The following is a 27,799-nucleotide window of genomic DNA, read 5'->3' on the forward strand; positions in this document are numbered from 1 at the left end:
AGAAGGAACAAGCTTGCTATTTCCATTATACTTATGAAGTGGTGAAAGTTTGTATTGCAGACCAGTTTTTGTTGCAGCTTTCCAAGAGCAGTGCTCCTCTCCTTTCTGGGAAATACCCTCTCAGTGACACAGAGTACCGAAGCAAAAACTATGTCTATACAAGACCTAAACCCTATAAAGGCAGCAAGAAAGAACAATCTATCAGTTGAGACATCAGACAAGACTGGTTTTATTTTTCAAATGTCCACTGGACTTGTTTTGAGACATAGCTGATTGAGACAGAGAGCCTTACCCCTTGTCTGTAATTCACAGTCTGTGACAAGTGAAAAGGAAAGGAGCTGCTTGCATGGGGTTTGCCCATGGGTGTAGCCAAATCCTCGACAGCCAGCAGCGCTGGTTAGTGAAAGGTAATGTTTGAGCTGGGCCATAAACCTTGGAAAGGCAGCCATAGATCACAATTAAGGGTGTGCATTTCCTTGGTGGTGTCACTCCTCAGAGATGGAGACTGTAACTGTTTACCAAAGCCCATTTTTTGTCTTCAGAGCAGCATTTAGGAAACCTGAACTGGGACTTATTAGGCGTATCTGTGGGAGACAAAAAGGGGGAATTGTTGGTCTCCAGGCACCACTGACAGGCTGGCTGCTGTGGTCAGAGAAGATATTTAATTTCAAAGGATAAAATACAGAATTCATTTTTTTTTTCTTTTTTTATCTGAAGTTGAGCTTATCTGGTTTATGCCTTATCTAATTTAACTTATGAGAATTGTAAAATCAGCCATGTTAAGCAAACAATTTATTTTGTTTTAATTCCAGCTTCTCTTTGTTTTAATAAACCTTGGTTTTTGTTAGGATTACTGTAGTGTGGGTAATTTCACACAGATGTCTCCAAAGAGTAAGGAAAAATCCATAACTCTTTAAGAGAATAGCTAAAGGGAAAAGGATCTCTGGAACTGCTTTTCATTCCTGCACAGTCCTGGTGACAGGGCTTGGATTAAACAGTGGGTCAGGAAGTCTGGCTGCAACTGGCAGGCACAGAACAGTACAGGAGCTGAAGCAAAGACAAAGAGATAACGACTTAGGCCTTTAAAATCTAAACTTTGAAGATGTTGAAGTTGTATAACATGTAGGACTACTAGATAGCACAGAGGTGGTTGAACTAGGTGGTCTTAGTGGCCTTTTCTGATGTTCTGTAATTTTGTGAACAGGTCCTCTCTGTGACATGGTTGGGATGTTTTCATCTTTGCTTATTTTTATTTTTTTAATACTGTGAGATACATAGTAATGTGAAATATAAGGCACAGCAATCAGGCTGTGTTTTTCTCCTTCCTTTCCAGCTTCATCAAACAAGATCAAGAAATCAGATATTTAAGAGTCGCGTGTAATTTTATGAGATATAAATACTGTTTTCAGACAGCGTACATTTGGCCTGTAGACTTTGCTGTGGAGGTCATGTGGTTAAATATAGTGGTTCAATTTTCAAAAAGGGCTTCATAATATAAAAGCTAATAACAGTGGCAGCAAAGCATGCTTAGAGACAGGTAATCAAATCTCATGATTTAAGACATAAGCACTTACCTGAGAACATCTGAAAGCCCTCATTTCTCTCTGTCACCTGCAAAGCCTTCTGCAATTAGCAAGGTTCACTGTGGGAATTCGTAGCATCTAGTTTATTTGAAGCATTACTACCAACTCTCGTTAGGGAGAGGATACAGCCTTTGTATTTCACGATATATCAAGTGCTGCTGTGCAGCGCTGCCCGGCTTTGCTTGGCCGTGCTGCTGAGTGACACCAGCCTGCTCTCAAACAAAGCCTGGTGACAGAAGAGCCGTGGGAGCATCGAATTGTTCCATCCGCCCTCAAATCGAAGAGATCTTGAATTACTTTCACGTGCTGCTTTGGGATTTGGTTCAATTCTGTATTTTGTAAATCGGTTGCAGTTGGTGGAAAAAAACCAAACCCTGCATTTCCATGCAGCAGAACCTGTGAGGAGTTCATGCAGAATTGTTTGGAACTTGTGCTCCTCCTGTGCGAGTAAAACCTATAGGTGGGAATTCAGACACTATTTCTCTTTCTTCAGGATGTTGGGAAAGTAACGTGTTTTAACAGATAGAACCACCTAATACTTCCTCTAAATAAATGAGAGAAAGAGACAAAGAAAGCTTCCAAGTTGAAGGTTTGAATCCTAAGCAACTCAAAGTGCTTTCCCAGTGCCCTCTCCAAAGGGGAGTCCATGGAGCCCTGTGCCAGGGCTGGGTCTCCTTGCTGGGTTGCTCACCCACTTCTGTGGAAAGGAGCTGGTACCTGCACTTTCAGCTTTTTTTTCTGATCTATTTTACATTTTGTGCATTTCTGTGAGCTCCATAAAAGTCAAGGTCAAACTGAAGGAAGAACCCTTGTGAGTAATGGGAGATGTTCAAATTGTTCAAGACAGAGACATCAGTATTAAAGTTTTCCATTACTTATATGATCGCAGCTTCTTTTTATTGCTCTCCTTAAACTGTTTGGAAGTAGTCACAGGAAGTGCACATATAGAATTCAGGACTGGCTGAATCAATTTGATGGGCTGTGTGCTGGGAGAGTCACAAGAGTGAGTCTGCACATCCAGCAGCGCTGCAGCGTTTGGGTCAAAGTCCACAGAGTTAGAGAAGGGGCCCCCCCCAGCACAGATACTTCTTTCTTGGCTCAGTTTCTACTTGATCCAGGTATTCCTGTAAAATGGTGGAGAAAGTTCTGTAGCTCTGCTTTTTGCAGTTTCATTTTGCCTGGCTGGAGAGCCACGTTTATAAAAATTACCTTTCTTGTAAGAAAAATGGAAAAATCTCCTGCACTGCAATTTTTTCTTAATTAAAAACTCGATCTGTGAAGAAATTATTAATTCAAAACATATTCTAATTTTCAATTTGAATAATGTATATATCAGACATTGTTATTAATCAGTTGCCTTTTTCTAGAATGGTAACAATATTACTAGGGCTATAATTGAAATTTATCCGTTCATACTTTTCCTCAGAAATAACAAATACAGTTACTTAAGCCTTTCTGAATGAAAAACACAACTGCATTTTTCTTGACTTTAAACAGATGGGGTAAAAAAGACATCTTCAGTTATTCAAAGATGTCCATATGGAAGCATATCAATGAAATTTTTCATCCAAAAAAGGCAAAGTAAGACACCACAAACCATAATCTGGTGGCTGCAGCCCTTAGCTGAGATGTGAGAAATTCCGTTTCCAGCAGGGCTGTAAGCTAGGTGAGCTCAAGCACTGATGAGAAAGGGGGGCCTTTCTGAGCGAGGCTGTGTGATTTAACTCCAAACGTATGCATTGCTCATCCTAATCTCACTTTATCTTCCGTGGAGAGAAATGGTTAATTTTAGGACTTAATTCATCTGACCTATATGCAGTGTCTGCTGTGCACCAAGATGGATTGTTGCACTGGGTAGATCATGTCAAGGGTGAAGGGAGTGTGAAGTGATTAGCTCACACATAGATGTCTGCACTTAATCCTTTTTTTTTTTTTTTTTTTTTTTTTTCATCTTCTCCCTTATGTTGCAGGTTACATTAACGAAATAATGGATTTGCTGTAGGTTGTAAGACAGATTGGCAGTGTCTGTGTAGTTGTCCTTCGGAACCTACCCCTGTCGTGCTGGAAACTCCAGGTCAGGTGAAGAGATATGAGAGTGATTCCAATGCACATGTCAGATAGGGCCGGTGCGTTTCCACACATCGTTTTGCTACCAATAGAGCAGCATTTTTCTAGGGAGAGAGCTGTAATAAAAATCACGTTCTTTCAGTCTTTTCTATTCTAGAGTGACCATCAGCTTCACTGGAAGAATCATAAAACGTTTGGATTGGGAGCAATACACAAGCATTCAGCAGCCTTGCCAAAAGTTGAATAAACATTTCTTGATTTAGGGAGATGAAGTATCAAATGTGCTCCTCTGAGTGATCAAGCTATGGAAAAAGTATCGGTTTGTTTGTCAGCGTTATTTCCTGTTCTCATGTTGCTTAATATGCGCTCACTTTTGCAACACAGAACACAGAGAAAAGAATTCTTAGTCTTTCTTTTCATCAGAAAACTGCTGTTTTCAGGGAGCTGTTACCCCAGCAAGCACATAATTGCAAGCTGCAAACACCTCTCTGAGCACTGCGGCAAGTTGAGGTGAGAAAGTGTCGGTCTTTTGTTTTATTTTCTGTGCATTGCAGTATTTGCTGTCTTTATAGAAGGAGATGCTGAAGTGCAAAAGTGAGCTTTAGTGAAGTTTATGGTTTTACCTTTGAAAACCAGATTTTCAGCCTTCCCAGCACGTTTGGGGATAAATCACAGCTTTCTTCTCTGAACAGGTTTGGTAACTTTTGCTGGCCACGTTTTTTCCTAAGCAATTATAGTTTGGGGCCCTGCATTTCAACTTCTGCCTCAAATTGTTTTTATAGAGCAATTGGCAGCGCTGCTGAGTGAGGTTTTTTTGGTGCTTTCCATTTGGTGCTCTCTCCTCAAACCCTTCTGCTTTTATAAATGCTACCTGGTTGGCTGTTACCTAGAATAGACATGTCATGTGTTGGACTTTCTGCTTAATACCAAATTTATATTTCTATGTGGAAAGTGCTAGTGAGAAAGTATTCTAGCTATTTAGTCTATGGGAAGTGGATGAAAGACTGTTTGTAATGCAGTCATTAAAATCTATTCAAAACAGGAAGCACAAAGAAGGGGAAGAGAAATGGAAGTTCAAATGTAACTGCCTTTTTTCTTTTCCTTCCTTCTTTTCCTTCCTTCTTTCCTTCCTTCTTTCCTTCCTTCTTTCCTTCCTTCTTTCCTTCCTTCTTTCCTTCCTTCTTTCCTTCCTTCTTTCCTTCCTTCTTTCCTTCCTTCTTTCCTTCCTTCTTTCCTTCCTTCTTTCCTTCCTTCTTTCCTTCCTTCTTTCCTTCCTTCTTTCCTTCCTTCTTTCCTTCCTTCTTTCTTTCTTTTCTTCTTTTTTGTCATCTTCTTGTGGTATTATGTAGATCCCCAGCCAGATGGCTACTGGCTGTAAGCTGTGTGTGGACTCGCAGGATTTTAACTCCTCTGTTGGTCTCCCATCTGTCATAAACTCGGAAGCTGCAGTCCAGAGACTGACGTGAATATCGGTGGATTTTTAGCACACAAACAGTTACACCCAAAGACTGCAGAAATAGCACGAGCTCTAACGAAGACAGGATGGTGTCCCTGCAGCAGCCCCGCTGTTAGACTTGCAGGGAGGTCAGATGTGGTCAGTTCAAACCGGTGCTTTGTATGGAGGGTGGCTGAGTTGTGGGCAGCGGCCTGCAGTCTGCCTCAAAGGAGATTTTTCTGTTGTTGAGATTTTATATCCACAGTCAGTTTTGGTAAGAAATTTCATTTCTTAGGATAGAACAACAGACAGTCTTAAACAGAAAAAGTTGGTCGAAGTCAGAACCTCTCCACCTGGAAAGAATAGGCCTATAACAATTAGAAACATTTAACTCTTTCTTCACTTACAAATGACCAGTGCAAGATTCTCCTTCCAGCATGTCATCACTTAAAGCAATGCACTCTGTCTCTGTCGGTGGATATGAAAGCAGTGGGAAACTTGTCAGATTTCATGGTATCTGATAGGAGAATGCACTGGTCACTTAGATGATGGGCACCTGTTGGGGCTTCGTTATCACTAAAACAGTTAAACTTGGCTCCTATAGTAAAAGAAGCTCTCATGCTTTAAGTCTTGTCATTATAAAATAAGCAGAATGAGCAATTAAATTAAGCCTTTATGAAGCAGGCATGAACAAATGAAATTGAAATAGGGGCTGAGCACACTCTAAACTTTAGAATTAATCTTAGCAGGTGAACACGTCAAAAGAAATGCATACGTAAATTTGTAAGGAAATCACTGTTACTGTGTAGTCTGCCCAAAATTATATTTTGTTTTCGTTATTAATGGATTTGACTTCAGTGAGAATAAACATGACATCCTTGCAAGGATGTAACTAAGGAGCAACCGTCTGCAGTAAAGCAATCTGGCAAACCAGCTTCAAAAACTCAGCTGTGAAAAGATTAACCTTCCTTCCACTGTGTGCTTGGTTCTGTAGAACAGGGAGTAGCTGAGGAGGGTCGCAAAGTGTCAGACCATGACCTGTAGTGCTGGGTAAGCGGAGAGAGCTAAGTACCTCTTTCAGCTTAAAGCATCACAGCTGTGGCAGCGTTGGGCTGATGCTCTGGCAGCACAGCAGGCTCTGTGTCTTCTGTCTGGGTGTAAAGGGAAGATGCTATTGGAAGACTTGCCCTGCATTGTAACACTGGAACATTGTAATATTCTTGCAATTTTTTCCTTTGTATTATGCTGAAAAGATTTTCACAGAAATCAGAGTAGGAGCTATACTTTATAAATTATATTTTCTGAATATAAATTATATATTCAGATTGATGGTAGAATTAGTTAATTTTTCTGGGTTTTACCTTGGGTTGGTAGACTCAAGAATGACACGCTCTTCAGTCTTTTCCTGTGCTTTTCTCAGTTTCTATCACCATATACATTAAGTTTCTGTGCCAGAGCTTTGGTTTATTCCTCTGTGCTGAGGTTAAAGGAGTAAAGTCATAGACCAGCCAGATGTTGGCACTGAAATAATCTGAAAATGAAGCCCTGCTTCTGCCAACAAAATTATTAATCCTATATTTCTGTGCCTGAGGGAAGTGGAGGAGAAAAGAGTATGGTCATGTTGCCTTTAATAAACCTCAGTCCTACATAATGGTATAGCAGGAAGAGCTCTTCAGTGTTCAGGAAGTAATTTCTTCCCTAAAGGGCCTTTGTAATCTGCTCTGTATCATTGCCATCGTCATCAGTGCTTGAAGAAATGGGTTTCAGATGCACTTGCAGGAGGAGATTCAGATTGTAATGTTGCAGTGAGAGGTATCCTAATCCTTTAGAGCACTTCTCTCTCTCTCTGGCTTCTAGCTTCAGCATATGCCATGGACTTGCTTGTGAATAGAATAGCAAACCATTGGTCAAAGTAATACGTTTCCCGTGCAAGTAATAGTGGAATGTGGAACAGATATAAAATGCAAGAATCATGATGAAGTGAAATGGATTTTCTGTAACAAAAAAGTGCATAATTTAATTCACCTCCAGCTGGTCCTGGAAGAGCCTTGAGAAGAATTCTCTATATTAAAAAATAGAGACATATGTTGTAAGTTGGCTTCAGGTAAGAGAAGATGGGAAATATGTGTTGGAAGCATCTGAAAGTCATAGGTAGTCAAAAATGTATCAAAAGAGATCACATGAGTACTCTCAATGTAGTAACTAACTTTGAAGGAAACTGCTCAACAAATTCAAGGTTGCAGTCTAGGACAGCATGTGTTGGGGGGAAATTTTCAGAGAAGAAATGTCTACTTTCCAGCATCTCCCATGCCATCAGCCACACAAAGAGCTGGTTGGAAAATGAAGGGATGTATTCCTCCTGCTCTCCTTTCTCTCCCTTAAACAACTTGTAGGAAGGAAATGCTAACCTGTAATGGTAGAACAAAGCTTTCTTGATGTCAGCTGTTATCTGGGTTTGCTGAGAAACTGGCAATATTCAGGGTTCAACATATGTTCATCACCTGACCAATTACTTTGATAGATCTTTATTACTTCAAATCATTTCTTGGCTTTTAATTTTCTCTTTTCTTTCAAAATTTCTTTTTGGTCATTTTTCCACTTTTTATTTATCAACTATTGAAGCAAACGTGAAAAGAAAAGGGTCTTGGTTATATTCGTCTGTTTTCCAGTAATAATTTGTTTACTTACAAATCATGTTATTTGGAACTGTACATCACTTTCTTGAAGACTGTTCTTCTCACATGTCTCTAAACTGTCCTTAGGGCAAGCTTCATCCTTGTCTGGACATGAACAGTTTGGGGGGAAAAGTTGAGGGCTATGTGAACTAAGTACATACATGAAAAACAAATTACCTGCTTTTAAGTTTTCTTAAAAAAAAAAAAAAAAAAACAGAACTTCAGTGGAAAAAAAGAATCAGAATGGATCTTTGAAATGGATAGGGATTAAGGCTTCACTAAGGAATGATGATAGACTTGGTTTGGGGCAAATGAGAAAAAGGCTGTATTGAAATGTGCATGATTAGTATAATCAGACTTTGGGTACTGTGCATGAAGGACAGAACATATTCAGTAAATATACTTCAGAGGATACTTTTAAACTAGATGTTTATGGCCAAGATGAAAATACACTCAAAGGAAAAAAACAAACAAACAAAAAACAGAAGAAAACAAGTGAGGTGAGAATTTGGGGAAAGGCTTCCATTTCTACAGTATATTATTCTTTCTGTTGATCTCATTTTGATGAACTGTCCCACAGCTGCAGGAGCATTGCATGAAACTTTCAGTTCCATTCTATCTGACATTCACCTTGAATTTCAGAAGCAGGATCGAAAACACAGATTTTACAATTTGATCCTCTCCCTGCCTTAAAGTTTCTTTTGATTAAAACTGTAAAAGCCTGTAAGCTTTGGCACTGTTTATCTTTGGCTCATCTTACCTGCATTACAGATCAATGCGCTTTAACTCTGTGAGTTCTGAGTGTATTTCAGTAGGTTTCCAGGTCTGGTGAGCCCAGACATTTTGGGCTTGAAGTTGGCAGCCTTGTTTGTTCTGAATGGCACTTACTTTCTTCATACAGTATCAGCTTTTCCTGAGATTACTATTGACAAGAGTTTCCTTTGGGTTGGTACTGCTCGTGGCCTGACTTCTGGAGGAAAGTGCTTGTGTCTGCCTAACGTGCTGACTTCTGGTTTTAGAAGTTGTGTAGTTGTGTTTTTATTTATGGAGAGGGAGAGGCCAAAGAGAATAACTTGGAAAGGAACAAGTTCAGACAGTCTTCTATTTTGTTAAGGAGCAACAAAAATTGATTCAGCTAACTTTTGTCAATAAAAATATAGCTTGGTGGAGGAATAGCTTTTACAAACATCTGAGAGTTAAGTCATGCTGCTAGCAGCAGAATCCCAATTTGCACTTTAAGGATAATGTCAGTTACATGTAGTTCAGAGAAGAAGAGGGGGAGAAAAAACAGCTATTCGAAACATTATATCTGCAGACAGACAACATCCACTCTCTATTTTACCATATATCTTATATAATCTGAAATGAACTTACATTTTCTCATGATTTAGCTCTTCTCTATACATTGCTAATTCTTTAACCTGGGAAATGCGTGTCTTCTTTTATTAGTGTGAAACTGACTTTCTGTGGAATTCCATCTCCTGGGCATGCACTAGGAAAAATCACTTATTTATTTATGCTGTTATACTTTATCTATTTTACCTTACTTACTGAGAGGGAAAATGTGTTGCATCAGTACAGCCCAGGCTCACGGAATAACCAAGCTCCTTAGCCTTTAGAACAGAAAGGAAGACGATGATCAAAAGCTTTTGGAGAAAGAGCTGCTTTTTTCATTTACATTTCTGAGCATTTTCTAATGTGTCTTCCACCTCTCAGTTTTGGTAGAGACAGTTGCAGAATCAAAGTGGTATCTGTTTTAGCATCCAGAAGAAAGTTCTAGCCATCGACATCAGCCTTCTTTGGCTATGATTTTCCCCGTTTTACAGCCAAGTGAATGTTAGAGCCTGTCAGGATGCATAGCTGCATTAATCATCTCTGTTGGCTACAGCCAGGCAAGTGGACAGGAAGTATCTATTTACCAAGGGCTTGTCTATGCAGGGAAGTAGCTCTACTCATCATTAACTCCTTCTATGGATTCTTCAGGAGGAGTTTTCCCTGTTCGAGGCTGCTTTGAAAAATGAAGAATGGGATAGTGGGTCTAGTCAGACTGCAGAAAGCCCATATTAGCATGCTGTGTGTGTGGGCTCACACCCTGTCGCCATGTGTGTCACCTGAGCTTTTGTAACTGACCCACTTCTTGCTCTTTGTCTGTGGTAGAACATATTAATTTTGGTTACTCCCAAAGTAAGTAAGTTTGAAGCATACTCATTATTTTTCAAGTGTGACAGTGGACAAGAAACGTTGTCATCACCTTGTATGAACCATCCATAATCTAGGGATGATGAAGTTAGTTGGATGCAATTGTCTTTTGAATAGAAAACTTCTGTGAAGAAAGATGAGCAGTCTTTTGGAGAGCAGTCTTCAAGTGTACAACAGATACATGTATCCTCATCTTGGAAATCAGGGGTTTTGTTACTAAAGCAGCTAAAGCTTACTTTCGTAAGAAAGTTGCATCACTTTAATGAGCTGTATTTTAAAAAGGAATGATACTAGTTTAAGTTCCATTGTGAAAACTCTTTGTTTAGCGTAGCTTAGCTTTCTTAAGTAAACCTTAGGCAAACCACACTATGCTGGTTTTTAGCTTAAATTGCATTGATTCAGGAGTTTGCTGAGTGCATTAACATTACGTTCATTTTCAGTGGTGGTATTTTTTTGTGCAAACAATAATTTGCATTGTTCTTGTTTTGATATTTCTGTTTAACTGTTATTTCTGTTACCAGCTGTAAAAAGAATGATCGCTCACCATGTGTTTAATACATAGCAAAAATCTGAAATGTAAAGCACAGTACTGTATTTTAAAAGACAAACACGGAACGAGGGCACATTAAAATTGTATTGAGACAAATATTTAGGAGAAAATACATGATGTGTGCTTCAGCTTACCTACGCACACCTGAAAGTTGATAGCTATATTGCTAGTAAGAACCTGGGCTCTTTGCTTTGAATACTTTGCTTTCTTTGGCAGTTGTGTTCTTCTCTTATTCAAACTTGTATTGCTAGATAAAATTCTATTCAGTGAATTCTGCCAGGTAAGAACAAAGGGTCGTTTTCTTCCATTTTTTAGGACAGCCTTCACTATTGTGTGTAAAATTCCAGGCTGGAATTGTCTAGAGGGATAATACAGTGCAGGATTACATCTTAGTCCTGTTCATATATTTGTATTAGGTAGCTAACAAAATGAATTTGACAGCCTTTAGTTGTAGTGCATGATTATTACTCTTTCTGAGCAGCTCTTGCTGCTTCACCCCAGGTTTTGTTATACTCTGTTTACGCTGACTTGCTCTTGTACTTTCTTAGAAGTTCTCTTTGTGGGATGGAGGCCTCACTGCTTCAACATTTGTGTCAAGTTCCCTTTAGCAGGGTGAGTTAAGTAAACAAGAAAGTCCACGTTTGGTTTCAAAAGAGAGTTCAACTATTTGAACACTGATGATTCAGGATGTCTGAGCTTAAAAATTCAAGTATCATATGCCTTAGCCTCAGTGAATGATATTGAAATACAATAAAAATGAACTTTTGCTCTCAGTTGTTCTAGGAGGGAAAGACTGAAATGTTTACCCTCCCACTAAACCGGTGATGAAAGATGTATTTTAATTGTAAACTATAAAACTGTAGAACTTCAGAGCACAACGGAGATCTGTATAAAGTCCAGTGATCCCCAACTCTATATCAGCTTCCAAATTTGTGATCTGGACTTTCAGAGGAATCTCCTATTTAATGCAAGAACAAAGCACTAAACATTTGGAACTACTTGTACCACTGATACATATGGTTTTATACTTACTATAAAAACTTAGCCTTTAAGAAATAATAGAGTCCATCACATTATAAAGTGCATATGTAGTTAAGTCTGCATCAAGGTTTCATAACCGCCCAAACTCAGCCAATCTCACAGCAGGAAAGCCGCAAAAACCTAGGATTGAGTCTAGCTTCTTCCTCCTCTAACGCCTAAAGTTTTTTTCACTGTGTAGTGTGGATGAAATAATAGCAAGCTCCAGGGATGCCATGCTGTAAGGCAGAAACTAGCAGCTGAGCAGTGGCAAGGATCAACTCCTTAAATTGTCTTTCCATTGCAATTAACTGCATACCAAATCTCAGCCAAATGGTAGCTCATAGCAGGGATGAAGTTTAACCTGTTTGGCTTTGCACTGAAGGGGATGAACGCCACAGGTAGCCTTGTTTGCAGTGAGCTACAAGCGGGAGATTTAACAAGCTACTACTTGTCAGCTCCTAATTAGCAGCTCCCATCAGAGCAGCAGCACCCAACTGCAGCGCCGTCTGCTTCGGTGCAAAGTCCAATTCATTAGTCAAAATTTTCAGCGGCGTCACATTTTGCTTGGGCGATAGTAGATCTTAAAGCTTAAGATCTACCTACCTTTCTGTTGTTTCTCTCCGTAGGAAGTTTCCAGCTAAACACAGAGTCCAGCACTATCTGCTAAACTGGACACAAGCTGCAGGTCAAGGAGGTTCCTTAGGCTAAATCTCTAGATTTGCAAGGTGATTTTTGTTTATTTTGTTTTCACTTGCAGTGCAGATTTCCATATCCATCACAACTGCAACAGACAGCTGTAGAGCATTTGATTTGACCGAGTGTGTGTCTAACGACTTGGAGCACTGCTGTTTTGACAGTAAGTCTGGTTTGCCACTGCTCTAACATTGCCACTGCACAGCAATGCACACTTTGCTAGGGGCTTTGCACAGCTTGAGAAGATAACCAGTGCTGTGTGTACTACAAGATAAACAGCAGTTTGCTGAGCCTGCCTGCTCACCCTTCCTGATTAGTAAGAAACAAGTGCAATAGTTAGCTCTTGAGGAAAGTTGTGTACAATTAAGAGGTGTACTTTTTGAAATAGCACAGTCAAGTTGGAATTAAAAGATAGTAAAACCTTACTCAGATTACACTAAGAAACAGCAGGGGAGTTGGAAATGGAGAAGATAAATGATTTGCTTCTGGCACTGTTGTGAGTGTGTGTGATCTAAGCATGTGAGCTGGCATGTCAGGCACAGCAAACTTCTTTTATAGGGAGAATCCTTATAATCACCAGATCCCAGGAATGTGTGCACAACTTGAGAAACGTCCTGCTGATATCGTTAGATTTTTAGCAATCTTTTGTTTTTCAGCCTTTTTCTAAGAAACTGTGCTACTGTAAGCTTGTTAGCAGAGCATTACAAAAATGGTATAAAACACATTTACATATGGACAGGGAACACCATTGCTAAAAAAACATGTTGGCTCTCAAAACACTGCTGGAAAATTAATGTTTACTTCAGCTGTTAGTTTTTTCTTTCAACGGTATTGAAAGAATGCTTTAACAAAAGGTGAGGATAAGAAACCTCTTCAAGAATTTCTTTGTAAATATACATTTCATTTTTATAGTTTTAGAGCATCATTGGAGTTCAAACTTCTTTAAAGCATTGCATGGATCAATCAGCCTCTTTCAGTACTTGAGCTCTAAGGCATAGATTTGAACACAATCATGCACTGGAAATGTATGTTTGCTCTCTTGTGTGCACCCTCTTGTAAACAAATAATCAATGGTGATAAATATAGATTTAAGAATCTGATGTGTCTCCCATTAAACTTCAAGTCATTTGTATGAGGCAGTTGTGTATGTTGGAGCACTGGGAGCTTTTTCTGTTGCTTGGAAGTGGTTCTAAACAGCAGTCTGACAGGTTATTTCTCAGGCTTTGTAATAGTGTAGAAAGCTGCTTAAATATTTTCAGAAATGCAGGGAGAATAGTGTTGTGGTTAGTTTTACCATGGGGGAACATGACAATGCAAAGAATAGAAAGAAATATACCGTGATCTATTCATCTTTTTCTTTAATGCAAGAGGCTTTTTATATTTGTTTTATACTATGCAGTCAAAAGATGAAAATAATGTTAATGTAGTCAGGATTTTTTGGAAAAAAATAACAAGTTTGTTTTGATATTTTTGTAAGTGTGTTCTGTAAGGACCATTATTTCAGTAGTGGAATGTCAATTCCATGTTTCACAAAAGTGCCCATAAATAGTAAAATAGAGGTATATAAATGGAATATGTTCATAACTCACTCTGAAACTAGACTCCTATTTTTTTTTTTTTCATGGAAACAACAACAGATACACTATTTGAAAGAGCAAATTCTCAGGTACAAAGCACTGTTTTTCAACATAAGCACCACTATGAGCTGTGTATTTTCACCAGCAATGAATGAGAGCCTGCATGCTGCACTCATAAATGTCTGTACCTGTGGCCCTGACCCACTGCTGAATGGCACCACCCACCACCTCACTGTGCTCACACCCACTCTTTGGTCTCCATAAACATTCACCAAATGTTGATAGTATCAGTGGGTACGATTTTTTCCACATGGAGGAATTCTTCCCAACCTTTGCTTCACACGCACTTCCACGTCAGACACCATTCCGTCAGACTGCCCCTCTGCTGCCGTCTGTCACGCAGCAGCAACATGTAATGGGATATTGGTGGGAAGGTTCAGCCTCTACTGCCATTGCACCAACATCCGCCTCTGACGTCATGGGCCAACATCATCAAGTAGGAGGCATTACCTTCAGCAGCTCTCTTATGTTCTTTGAAGATAGAGTATCTTCAAAAGGAGCTTATAGGGCCTCTGCAGTGGATCTTTTCCCCCCCTTCAGCCGTCTTCCATGCAGCTCTGCAGCCCTCAGAAACCTTTAAACTACGTCCTTCTCTCTTGGGCATGGGTTTCTTCTCCTCCCAGGAGATACAAGTGGGAGCTAGCTCCCTGGCCCTACAGGTCAGCCCTTGCTCTGACATGAGGCTGCAGGGAGAATGGGGCCCAGCCTGGTGTGTCGCAGGGGTGTGAGAGAAAAGCCATCTCCTTGCATTCTGCCTCTGGGCAGTACTCAGTGCTGCACTCACATGGGCTGCCTGTGCAGGCTGCCAAAAATAATGGTGACTTCAAAAACAGTTGGATTAAAAGGTACTTCAAAATAGAGTGACAACTGAGCTGTTGTTTCACACTGTTTGAGAAGGATGTTGCTGCTTTGATTTGACTCGTGGCTGTGATGCTGTATGAGCTCAGTGTCTGGCCTGTTTGCCATCCTGGCTACCAAATTTTAAAGCAGATTCTTAGGAGACAGATGGAATATAAGGAATGGTTTCACTTTTAGTTAATTCTGCTTTAAACAAGCAGTTTTATGTTTCATTTGAGATAGTAGGACTGTTCTTTTTATTGTTAGTGTCAAATCCTGTTTTGTATTTTACAGATCTGTTTTCCTTAAGAATTAAATTCTACACTTAATCATATGCTTCTCTTACAAATAAGGAGGATTTTCTTACTTACAATGTCTTCATATTCTGTAATGTGAATGCAGAGTAGCTCACAAGGATGCAGGATTTTTTCCTACTATTCCCAACAGAGCCTTTGTCTGAATCATTCTTAGGTGATGGTATCTACTAGTTGTCATTCTTGGATGTATTTCTGTCATATTTTCTTTTCTCATTCCCTCAAAAATGTATTCCTGGCCTTTCTTTTCTGGGGGATGCATCCCACTGCCCTTGCTTTAAATCCCAGAGGGAAAAGATTTCTAAAGTAGAAGTATCAGGCTGATGGAATCACTCTGTGTCTGTAAGAGCCCTGTGCACTTCAGTTCTTCCCTGGTGCCTCCAGGAGCAAGAGGTGCCTCATGCACAATTGCAACTGGGTATACACATATTGCTTCACATCAACCTTTTTTCTTTTCTTCTTTCTTTCTTTGTCTTTTCTTTTTCTTTTTCTTTTTTTTTTTGAAATGAAGTACATAATACTGCATTTATTCCCCCTATAATAGTGTCTTCTACTTTATTTCATTACACCTGTAGAGTGTGTGATTGTTGCTGAGCTAACACCAGAACTGAAGCTTGACAGTTCTTTTAGACAAGTCCATGTTGGTCCTATGGACTTGAAAATTACATTTCCACAACTGATAGGATACTCAGATCTGTTCAGTTTTTGTGAATTTTTAGAGGAGGGAAATTTTGAATACTTATATTTCCATCGTTAGCATTGCACAGATGGTGTCTTAATTTTGCATTTTTTGTCTTGTTTTAGGTTAACAGAGTTAATATTCTGCTAATTTCAAGTATCCGCATGCTTCACACAGAGTTCATTTTGAGGACAGAGCTCTCAAATAAATTATAGATGTTGGTAGCAGTTGTAAATCAGTCTTTTTTTTTTTTTTTCATTCAGAAAGTGGTGGCACTGGAAGAAAGTTATTTAGTGATCAAAATGCATTGTTAAGCTTTTAAAAAGAGATTCCGTTGCCTGTAGTAGAGCTGTAGGCGATTTATGGCTTATCTGTACTCATTGCCTTGAGCTTTTGGAAAATTTGTAAACAAAGCCAGATGCTCATTATGTTCCCATTCAGGGTTGGTTAGATGGTTAAATGCCATCAGAAGCACTTTGGTCCTGTTGGGTTTTAGGCTCTTATAAAAAATGGAATTGCTCCAAAGTATTTTTTCTTAATATTTATCATTCATGAAAATGCATTTCTAGTTTCTGTGTATATAATAGGCTTTTTTAAAATTGTTCTAGATGATAAAAATCTGAAAATAAAAATCTGAGAACTGTATTGTAATCTGAACAGTGGGCACAGCTTTTTCAATACGTCAGAATTCATTCTTACAAAGGGTGGTTTCAAGTTCACCCTTTTTAGGAGTTTTGGAAAATGGGGAAATTTGTGAACTCCAGGTTAGGGTGACTTCTGCTTTTTTATCAAATTTTATGGAACTGAGATATGAACTGAGTGTCTTTTCATAGCCAATTTTATATTAGATTATTTGTTATTGATTTGATAGTTTTTACTGATTGCCTTTTGTCTTTCTGTGATGTGGTGTGTGCTGCATATTTGTGGGTTTTATTGCTCTGTAAGCAGAAGAAAACATGATGCTGTATACAGATTGGATTGCTAGAGGTTAACAGAATTTTTAACAGATTTTTTGTGTAATTTTACTTACTGCAAGATGATCATGTACTCTATTTCATAGTTCATTAATATATGTATTTTTAATTTATTGGTTGCAGCTGACCAAGTAAACAGGTCATGGCACGCTTAACGAAGAGACGACAGGCAGATACAAAGGCGATCCAGCATCTTTGGGCAGCAATAGAAATAATCCGGAATCAGAAGCAAATTGCTAACATTGACCGTATCACAAAGTAAGTGATCCATTCCAAACTAATCTTAATGAGGGGGAAGGCTGATGATATGAAAAAGCTCTGAGAAACAGAGACATTAAACATTATGGGAGACTGTGAAAAAGCTGCATCAACTGCTGAGTTACTAATTATCTAATTATAATTGAGTACCTGAAGATCCTACAGTGAGATTTAATCTACTGAGTTGAGATTATATTCATCTTGTATTTGCTTGATGTAAGCATTTGTAGGAAATATTCAGTCTTTATAGTACTTGAACTGAGTTGGTTGTGTTAGAATTCTTCTTACTTGCTAGCTTGCTCAAAAGAGAAGAGGTAGGTTTAAAATTTTAGAGAAAATGGCTATAAAATATGTAAATCATCTAATTCCTTAAGGAAAGGCTCTAAGTCATTGGCTCATTTTGTTCTGGAAAACAAAGATAAAAAGATAAGTCTGAAATCAATCTCCTTGGTTGCCTGAGCCATATTTGCTGAGACGAGCATAGGATGCTATTAAGGAAGACATGAGAGGATCACACCTATGACTAATACTGTTGTTAATATTAAAATATTCTTCAAGATGTATTAGGTTCTGTATACACAGAGAAATATAAATATTGTTTATTCTGTTGAGCTTGCACTGTTTGAAACGTCTAAAATATTAAAATAGCTTTTAGAATAACTTGCACTAGCCACTGTAATAAAAACTGAGAGAGGCTTTGTGCCTCTTTGCTTTGTCTGCATTTCGAGGCCAACGTGCACGTCACATTTGCCAAGTAATCAATATGAATAATTTAAAGGAGCAAAACTAACCAGTTGGCATCTCTTCAGTTGCCAGAACCAGTGTGAGCTGATAGAGAGGGCAGATACCACGGAAGGGCAGAGTTATAAACAGTGTGGGTGACTAATGAAGTGAAAATCACTGTAGCATAGTCCACTGACAAAGTTTGAAATCTCTAGGGTGGAAGTGAACAGCAAAATTGGCTTAATAAGTGGAAGAAGAGTAACAACTCAGGTTGTGCAAACATAGTGAACAATATACAGGAGAAAAGAAAAAGATGATGTCCCAAGTGAAGTAGTGTGTACTTGGCTTTTATAACAAAAATAAATGTGCCATTAAACCAAAAAACACCTTCCAAATGACAACTCCAAGCAAGCTTGAAATTGGAGATTGTATTTTAAGAATTTTTTGTTTTGTTTTTGAGCTTGCACTTGAGTTTCAGAATGCCATAAAGCATTATGTATATTAGTATCTTATCTCTAAGGAGATAAGTAGGTAAACTAATGCTGTACACTTTCCATTTGAGTGTTTCAAATAACTTGCTGCAGGTCGTGTAGTAGCTGAGTTTGGTGGCTGTTTATGCTCTTTTTTCTGTATTAAAAAGAGATGAGCCTGTCTAGTGGGGGATTCATCCCATTCTTACGAGAGATGCCTATTTTAAGATGGTGAGAATAACATTTAGCTGGGTGAAGTTAGAGAAGACATTTCCCATCATTACAAACAAGGTTGAGAAAACAAATAATTAGGTACTGCTGTTAGTAACTGAAGGATTGTTTGATTTATTTTAAAAGTCTAGATCCAGATTGTATGACTCATCTCTAATCAGAAGAAAGATACCTCAAGTGACTAAACAGAGATGTGAGCAGCCATAGTTCTCTGAGAAAGATGAATATTATAGAAGTATAGAAGAGGATCATTAAAAAGCTTGGAATAGTTTGTTGTCTGTCTGATGCACTGAGTTAGCAGTAAGGAGTAATCTGAAAAGTGCTAGGACATTGTAAATGCTCTGCTTGCACTTCAGTGACAGGTGTTATCTAGTTTCAGTTGTATGATATTTTCAAGGAGATAACATTTGACAAGGAATGAAAAGACAGAAATCTTTGAGTTGCTTTCCAGTACTGTACCTAGATGGAAATACACAGAATGCTTAGTAAATGAGCATGCATATCATGTAATACTCAAAGTAAACTTCTGAAATCAGTGAGGGTCAGAAAATCTCTTCTGATGAAAACTGAAAAGCTCATGTATTCTTCCAGGCTGAAGGATCATTTAGTCAAATAAAACTGCAATTCATCCATGCCTAGGCACATAGGTGTATGTATGAATAATAAGATAAAAACAATGGTCAGAAGGTTGGTTGTACTTCAAACATGTTATAGCTATAGGAGGGAGATTCGTATATTTGTATTAAGATAATTTTGGAAGTGTTATTACTTCAAGTCTTGGGATTGAATGGCTTTGTGCATTAAAAGTATTTGCAGGGAGTAATAACGATGGAATTTATGGAAGTGTCCTATCCCTCAGTAGGGATACAGAAAAAAAAAGGCAGGATTTTTTCTGGGGGCAGGGGAAAAGGAGAATACTTGTTTGAGGTAAGTGACAGTTGTCCTACTATGTCACATACTGATTGAAAAGTTGGACAGATGATTCATGACTTGATTCTTTTTTTTATTTGCTTGTTGTCTGGGGGTTCATTTGTTGCAAGAGACAGGTTGTCCTCTGTGTTTTGTGACTTGTTATGCCAAACACCATCAGAGCACAATCTGTATTGCTGATTTCTTCATCAGATGGTTCACTACTTTTTAAGTATATCTATAAGTGGGCCTTTTTTTCTAACTGGAAGCTCAGCATGGTTCTGTCTCTCTGATATTCACAGTTTATTTCGTTTACTTGGTTTGTTTAGCCTTCTGGTGCTTGCTAGTAGCCACTGTGCATATCAGGGAGTGTTTACTTCTTATGTTGAGGGTGGAAATGTTGGTAATATAAAAAGAGGATATAGAGTTTATAGATAATGAACTGTTTTAACTCAGTATATAAAAGGATTAATTTATATAACACACTAAAATAATGTAGTATGTAACTTTTACACTTGATATGTAATTGTCAAAAAAATATCTGGGATAAATAAATATTTTTAAAAGATACTGATAATTGAAAGTATGCAAAAAAAATTAATAAAACTGGCCATGCATTTTCTGTAGGGAACATAATTGTAGGAGGACTGTGTAGGAGGAGCCTAGAGCACTAGAAAGTACTTCTGATATTGTCAGAAAAACCTGTAGGGAAAAAGGGCCTTTAATTAAAAGTAGACTAAATCAAGTGTACTTTGCTCTTTAACTTGATGAAGAGAAAAAGCAAGAATGGAAAAACGCATGATTAAAAAGTGATTGAAAACTTACACTGAGGAGAGTTTTTTTCTTGAAAATTTTGAAAATATGAGCAGGAGCCTTGAAGCAATTAGCTGTTAGGCTTACTGAATTTTTGGCAATTATTCTGAAAAATTCACTGGTTATATAAGAAACACAAAAAGGCATCTATTTATGAAGGAATTAAAAATGTATGTGGAGAACTGGCAAAAGAAAAAAAAAAGACACTAATAATTGGAGCATTAGATAAATACATAATTAAAAGCATTGAGAGGGAAGAGACTATACTGCACAGGTTTGTCTCCAAAACCTTCACCAAATTATTAAATGAAAGGAATTCCTCAATTTTGGTGACTACACGTGGAGATGCATTTTACTTGGGAAGTTACTTCCCATTTAATTGGAGTAGCTTGAAAAATAAATGGAGGACTGAAAGCCAATACCAACAAGAAATAGATGCAGTGAATTTAAAGGAATTGGTACTTGAAGAGCAAACTGCCTTTGGAAGATAATTTTGTATATATACATATGTAAATTCCTCATTCAGTACCTAGGCTCCAGTGTGTTCAGTGCATTTTTATTTAAGGGTAAAGCTCATTTGAAGGCGATGGTACTGTTTTTTTTTAATAATATGTAGAATAAATATCCTCTTATTTTGTCCTAGTATTTCTTGAGTCATTCAATTATAATCATTTAAAAAGTCTAGCAAGAGAGATATGTCTGGCATTTCTAAACTACCGAATTACTTACTAACGAAATGATATTTCTAAAAGGTATTTATCTATTTGACGGTTTAGGCCTGATGTTGAGGTAATTTAACCTTAATATGTCTATTATTTCGATGATTATGATTGGGATTAACTATGCTGTAAGCTTTCTGTGTATCGTGAATTCTGTCAGGAATGCAGCTTGACAAATTGTTCATCCTAAAAGTGTGTTAAAAATTATAATTATGCTTTGACTTTCTCAGTTCTTCCTCATTATCTTCCATCTGTTTTGGATTTGAGATAACCGCAAAAATTGATTCTATGGAATAAAATGCATTAAAATACACTGGAAAAAAAGGCATACATATTTAAATAAGTAAGATAAATTATTGATATTCTGTTGCATAGCAGTCTAGTAAGTATTTCTGTACAGACATGTTTTTAAAGTTCTCTTTCTTTGGCTACTCCAGGCTTCCAGTGCCTTTTAAAGTACTTTCTTCATCATTCCCTTACAGATAATTGGACTCCTAAAATTTAATTAACTATTAATTTTTTATTCTTTCTCCGTCGAGGAATTGGATTTCCTCACTACCAATTTATGAACGTTTCATGATCTTTATGATTTACTCAGAGTTCATTATCTATTAAGGTAATGTTTTCAAAATACCCAATTGCCAAATATGATGTTCTGGAACCACTATATTGGCAGCTTTCATTTTTTTGTCATTGTAAACAGATAATCCTTCCGGTTTCTAAACCAGTAATATGAAGAATCAAAGCATAGTTCTTTTCTCTCACCCTTTCATTCTAGTGTTTTTTTTTCCTCTTCCTTTGATGTAATATATGATTTATGTAGTTGATCAGCTACTCTCCGTGTCTCCAGTAAAGGCTCTACCTGTACTGTATTTGTGTACAGGGAATGACCTGGCACCTCTGGAGCAGATATACTGTGACCACACTGCATTGCTGTTGGCTCACGGAGTGTTTCTTTGGCCCTAACGTATTCTTTGTTTATCTTCTATGTGTGTGTGGTTCTTCAGTTCTAAGAGCCAAAAATATCACAGCCCACAGCCATGCTATTCTTGAAACTTGAAGCTGGAGGCTTGTTTAGTTTGCCACTGGGCATGGCGTGAAGGCATCTGAGGTCACATAGCATGCTGGAACAGTGCTGGAGTGCCCTGGGCTGAAGGGGCCAGTCTTGGAATGGTTAACATCCATATTCTCTACGTGGAGCAAATTCACCTCTTGGCTGTGCTTTCCCTTCTTTCCAGAGGAACAAGTTGGCTTCCTCCAGAGCAGAGCCTGAGAATTAGTTAGTTTTGGAATTAAACTGAGAGTGACCATAGTCTGCAGGGTAGAAGTGTGCCAGCTTCTTGGGCAGGATGACGCTGGTGGAAGGACCATTAACTGGGATAAAGCCGATATGCTGTAATTGGAGAATCTGAGCTAAACTACACAAAAATGAATATGTTTCGTCAGTCAGAAAGTTGTTTTACAACACTGGCGATTCAAAAATGTATTTTGCACAAATAAATGCACAGACTCTCATCTTTTTAAATTGGCATTCGGATGGGATGGTCAAGTACAAGGTGCTTAAATGGATATAACTGTTTTCCCATATTTGTTCTGTGGACTTTTTTGTTATGTTCTAATTTGATATAAGGGAAGCTAAGTCAGATCATCTAAGAGAACTGAGAGGATTTTAACCCTTCGTAGAGCAGGCTCTGCCAGTTCCTTGTTGGCTTATGGTGGCTGACTTTAATCAGCGTTGTTGGGAGAGCATCCTAGAGAAGAATTACTCAGTATGAAAGATTAGTTCAAAAATGACGAGGGTATTGTGGTCCCATAGTTGAGGTGGAGTCATTAGCAAATTGAGTATGTGACCGTTAGTGCTAGGAGAGGGATTGCTTCTCCAAACACTACTCTCTGAAATTTCTCCTGTCAATCTCTAAGAATGTTTAAAGTTAAGGGCCTCTCCCATCCATAAATTTGTTTTTGTTGCCTTAGTTCTCCCGCTGTTCTCCTCCTAGGCTGTCTATTTAACAAAAATCAAATTCTAGAAGCACTGATTAGAGCAAAGATGAGGATGAGCAATTTGAACAGGTAGAGAGAATAATCACAAAAGCCTATAAATAAGAATATGAAATGCAATGGCAAGCAAAAGGAAAAAAACACAATGTAAAATTAAGATGCTTACAGTACTGCTTATTTGAAGCTCTGAAACTTGTTAGAAAAATTTGTCACTATTTATAGTACATCTGATGAGAATTTAAATCCCCCTAGTATTTTGCATGTTGCAAATAAACAGGCATGCATAAACAAAAATAGTAAGTCATGACAATGATAAGGAGAACAGATTACTCTGGATTTAGAACTAGATAATCCTGTTTTTTAACTTTACCTGAGCAAAATTTTTGTAGCACCTGATATTTCTTGGACTGAAATGAAAGCTAAGATATGTTTTTCTGCTCTGGTGGTTTCTTATCCTTTGTCAAACCATTCCTCTGAATGTATCTGCCTTTTCCTTCCTGCAGGATAGGCTTATCTGAAAACGATTGTTTGAAACAAAGCATCCTCCTGTTAGCTGTAAAAATGCATGGCTGCTTGATTTCTTTTTTAATCAGTATTACTGGCTCCTTTTGCTCATGTTCAAATCATTGCCCTCTATGTTTAAATGTGACCACGTGACTCAAGTAGTGTTAATAAAAGCAGCCCTTTACAATCTAGTATGTGATAATTAAACATGGCCAGTTGTAGCATGGTGGCACAAGTCAGTGCTGAAGGAGGTGCTCAGAAAGCTCCATTTTACCATCTGGGGAAGGATGAGAAGGAATAGTCTAGTGAAGTTTTCTCCATGCCATGTGGTGTAATTCCACTTCCTAATTACGTAAGAGTAAGCAAAAGTGTGGCATACGAGTTTCTACCAGAAGCAGCATGACCTACTTCCCCAGCAGGCCACACAGCTGCTTCCAGTGGCTGCATCCCTTCAGTGTTCACTTTGGAGAAAATGCAATTCAGTTTGCATTGGGTTGGCTTGGTTACAAATCTGTCTCTTACAGAATACACAGAAACACATCACCAGATGATGACAACATGGAAAATTTTTAGTTTTAGACAAGGCACTTTCTTCTGTCTGATTCTACTAAGTCAGCCTCCACCAATTCATTTTGTTTTACTGTTCTTCTCTCTTTTCCCTGTTAGACTGTTTCCATTGCTTCTTCTAACTAGAAAACATGTTGGTTGGTTGTTTTTTTTTTTCTGTCTCTGTAACACTTTTCTCTTGGTTTAACATAAATGCAACAAATCAAGAGCTGTAAGGGTTGTAGATCCTTAGTCACTGATCATTCTAGAAAAAATGTCTAATTTTGGTCAGGGTGGTTAAAAATCATCATATTCATAAAATAAATATAGTCTTGTAGTAAAATTTCTTTTTTTGATTGTACATAAAATCTCTGAATTGTGTGCATTATTATCAGTTACAAACCAAAATTTTAATGCTGTATATTAATGTCTTTGCAGTGATGTTAAATTACATGATCAGTTTGAAATTTTCAGAGATCTTCAAATTATTTAGAAATGAAGTAACAAAATAATTGTGTGCATATATACAAGAAAATACAAGGAATTTAATCGTTTTTTGCATAGTAACTAATACATTGTTTTACCTGGAGATTTGTACCTAGACTGACCTATGAGGTAATATTCAGGAACCTAATAAGAATTTTTATTATCCAGATTCACAGAAACATTGAAGAGAAGGGAGGAATTAGGCTCAACACTCATATTTTGTAAGACTCTTAAGAAGGAATGCCTGCCTGTCAACCATTGCGCAAGGAAGGCTCACAGTGGAATAATTTCACCCTTGTTACCCATAGATAGCTATAGTGGTCATTAAATTTTCATCTGTTTTTACTGTTGGTTTAATTTAATTTTATTTATGAGTTCGTTATTACCTCTTTTGGAGGGTATGCAGCATTAATACTGCTCCTGTTTAAGATCTCCTTTTAGACATTTTTGACCAAGGAGGGCAGAGGCAGGAAAAAATTGGGAACATTTCTTGGGAAAAGGCTGTGAAGATCATAACTGCATTTGCTCTGGATAATAGAAAAATTAAAATTTCTGAATTAGGATCTTTGGTTAAAAATGTCATCTTGAGTTTATAGTATATATTATTAATTGCTCTGCTTCTCATCAGGCTCTTCACTTGACAGAGACCATTTCTTGACTTGTGATTTCATCTAATCACATTATTTAAGTATTTAAGGAAAGACGTAAAAAGAAGCTCATATATTTTAAACAATGTAGTTTGTGATTTATTAGGGATAATTGTTCCTTCAAGATGGTGATAAGCCAGTATCTCACTATGTGATAAAGAACATTGCTATATGAATTAGTGAGTCTTCATCTCATTACTGGCTGACATAGGAGTAATTCATTGCCTAGAGAAGGAAGCCATTCAGAAGGGTCTAACATCTAGCAGGTGTACTTCCAGCCTTGCCACCTTTTTTTGCTGCTTTATGCTATGTGGATTGGAAAGGTTGCTGTGGCTGGCTGTGTAACTGTTCATTGCATCTGTATGGTGTAATGTAAAAGGCTGTTTTGTTGAGGGCTACAAACCTAAACACTAGAGTTTGAAGTGAGACTAAACTTTCTGTGTATTTGCCTTGTTTGGAAATATTAACACAAACACATCTTGTTCATACTGTTCTTAAAAAAAAAAAAAAAAAAAAAAAAAAAAGTAGATAGATGATGCTGATGAGATATTTTAACCAGTTTTGCTTGATAATTTTCCCTAATAAATAGCTATCCTCTTAAGAATGCTCTTAGGTAGTATTGTTAGGAAAATGTTTTTCTGTTGTTACTCCAAACATCAGTGCTCTTCATTGGGTCAGGAGCCATCTCTGGGCTGAGCATGAGCATGGCTGGAAAATACAGTGATTAAGAGCTCCAACCCAGGGTTATTAACAACAGCGATACATCCTCTTGTGATGTTTGCTAATGATTGCAAACTCATTTAAACTCTTTTTTCCATATGTATTACTGTGAAAATCGTAATGTTCACATGGGCAATAAACGCAAACTACTAATTCCAGTATAGATACTCAGAAGGAAAGTAGTAGAAATATCTCTGACTTGGAAATCACCATCTCCATTTTCATTACAAAGAGTATTTGCATGAACCCTATCCTTCTGTTAGTATTCCTGTTGAAGTCTACACAGAATACTCAGTGGGCTATCTTTGTTCCTAATTACTAAAAGCAAACCAATTTCGTTTTTGTTTCACAAGCAGTATTGATTTTTGCTCGAATCATAACATTTTTATGATGTTTGAAGGGGAAACTTCTAGCTCATGTTTGGCTTTTTTTTTTTTTCTTGTAAATAAATGTGTTTTTCTATTAGTGGTAAGGGATAAAAGTGAGTGCAGTGTGGCAATTTAACAGGTTGCTGTCTGGTCTAAAGTGCTCATCAAGGCTTTCTCTGTAATCAGTGGAGAGAAAATGATCTCCAGAGCACTGCTCATAGGCTGCGGTTTCATATTCCCCTTGATACAACCTAAACAGCAGCAATGCCCTGATGGCTTCTCCAGCTATTGTGCTTTTCCCTAGCTGGTAGTTACATGAACACACGTGTGACGGTGGGATGGCTTTGAAACATCCAAGCTAAAGCTATTCTGACCAACCAACCAACAAACAAAAAAGCTACTGTTACTTTTAGGTCAGATAAGAATGAAAGTAAAATTAGATAGACAACTCTAAAAAACTAAATCATCAAAGCACTCAAATGTATGTTTTTTAGGCATGTTTTGCTTTGAGGCACTCAATATGATATGAGCTGGCTGAACATTTCATCTGTAAGATACCAGTCAGGGTGTTGCATTCTGTGTCATGTATTATCTTATTGCCTCTCCAGTACGTCCATGGCAAAGTGCTGGAAGAACTGTACCTCTACATTTATGCAAGTATTTGTACATATTTAATGGCACTTAAGGATTAGCATTCCTGTTGACTGGTGATATTTGAGCATTACCTGTAGTGAACAACCTTCTGGTTGGAAAAATGGGAGTAGAGCTCTCCTGTAGACAAGTTCTTCCTTAAGAAGGTGATGGTAGTAGTTTTGAAAAGGAGATTTTTGTAGATAAGGGTTGAATAGTTCAGTACCTTAATTACTTGCTTTCTGTGGTCACATTGGTATGTTATGCAGTATTAAGTGGATAGTAAAATTGTGTGAGTGAGAATTGAAATTATTGAAACAGGGAATTACCTGAGTTAAAATTACTGTGATTTTGAAAGAAATGACCCAGGGGATAAAGTTATAGGAAACCGCACGGTGCCGGTGGGATCTAAAAGCATGCACAAATGAGATTTCTCCTTCCCTTTGTTTTAGCAGCAGGAGCCAAAGCATCAGGCAGATCTAAATTTTCCTGAATTTCTCTATTTCATAGCTCACTATCGAGCTTATGCATCCTTTTTTATTAAAAACAAGCAAACAAGCAAAAAGCCGCAAATAAAAAAAATCGGATTCTGTGTTCATACAAGTACTGCATTTCTAGAACAGTAAGGAGAAATTAAACAATTTTTTAAAAACATGTCCTACTTGAGTAGTAGTGTCTTCAAAATGAATGTTGTAGACACTGATGTCAGAATAAATAAATAAATTGTGGTTTCTCTTTAGTTCAGTTTCCGTGTGTCCCCCATTTGGAAGCTTAGACTGCACAAAATGGAGATAATGTAAACACTGCGCCAGCAGCAGCCCTGTCCATGGCTGCATGGCCCAAGCAACATGGGAGTGCACGCATGCAGGTCTCTGTGGAGTGGATGTACAGAGGAGGAATATTAAGCTCAGTTGTTCTTATCTCATAGAGTTTAATCCATAATCAAGCTTTAGTAACTGTAAGCATATTAAAAAGTAATTTTAGGGGGGGGGCGGAAGTGTGCTGCTGTGTCTCCAGTGTAAGCAGTTCAACTTCTGTATGTGTTTACATTGTCTTCAGCTCTCAGATCAGTTCTCACGTGTCTGACAAGGAGGCAGTATATATTTCAAATGCA

At 37.8% G+C, this 27,799-nt stretch overlaps 1 protein-coding gene across 7 annotated transcripts in view; it reads left to right on the forward strand.

Moving 5' to 3' along the window:
• The window catches only part of ZMYND11 (zinc finger MYND-type containing 11), a 102,748-nt gene that overhangs the window by 25,321 nt on the left and 49,628 nt on the right, over positions 1 to 27,799 (forward strand). For 5 of the 7 annotated variants that reach the window (XM_003206970.5, XM_085227042.1, XM_085227041.1 and 2 more), the window contains exon 2: positions 16,787 to 16,921. In XM_003206970.5, coding sequence (XP_003207018.1) covers positions 16,806 to 16,921 — 116 coding nt within the window. In that variant the 5' untranslated portion in view covers positions 16,787 to 16,805. Of the gene's footprint in view, positions 1 to 11,101; positions 11,122 to 12,286; positions 12,386 to 16,786; positions 16,922 to 27,799 lie in introns of those variants that run through there. The other 2 variants (XM_085227039.1, XM_010712398.4) reach the window with 2 other exon arrangements.

Source organism: Meleagris gallopavo, chromosome 6 (assembly GCF_905368555.1).
Source record: "Meleagris gallopavo chromosome 6, MGAL_WU_HG_1.1, whole genome shotgun sequence".
Lineage (NCBI taxonomy): Eukaryota > Metazoa > Chordata > Aves > Galliformes > Phasianidae > Meleagris > Meleagris gallopavo.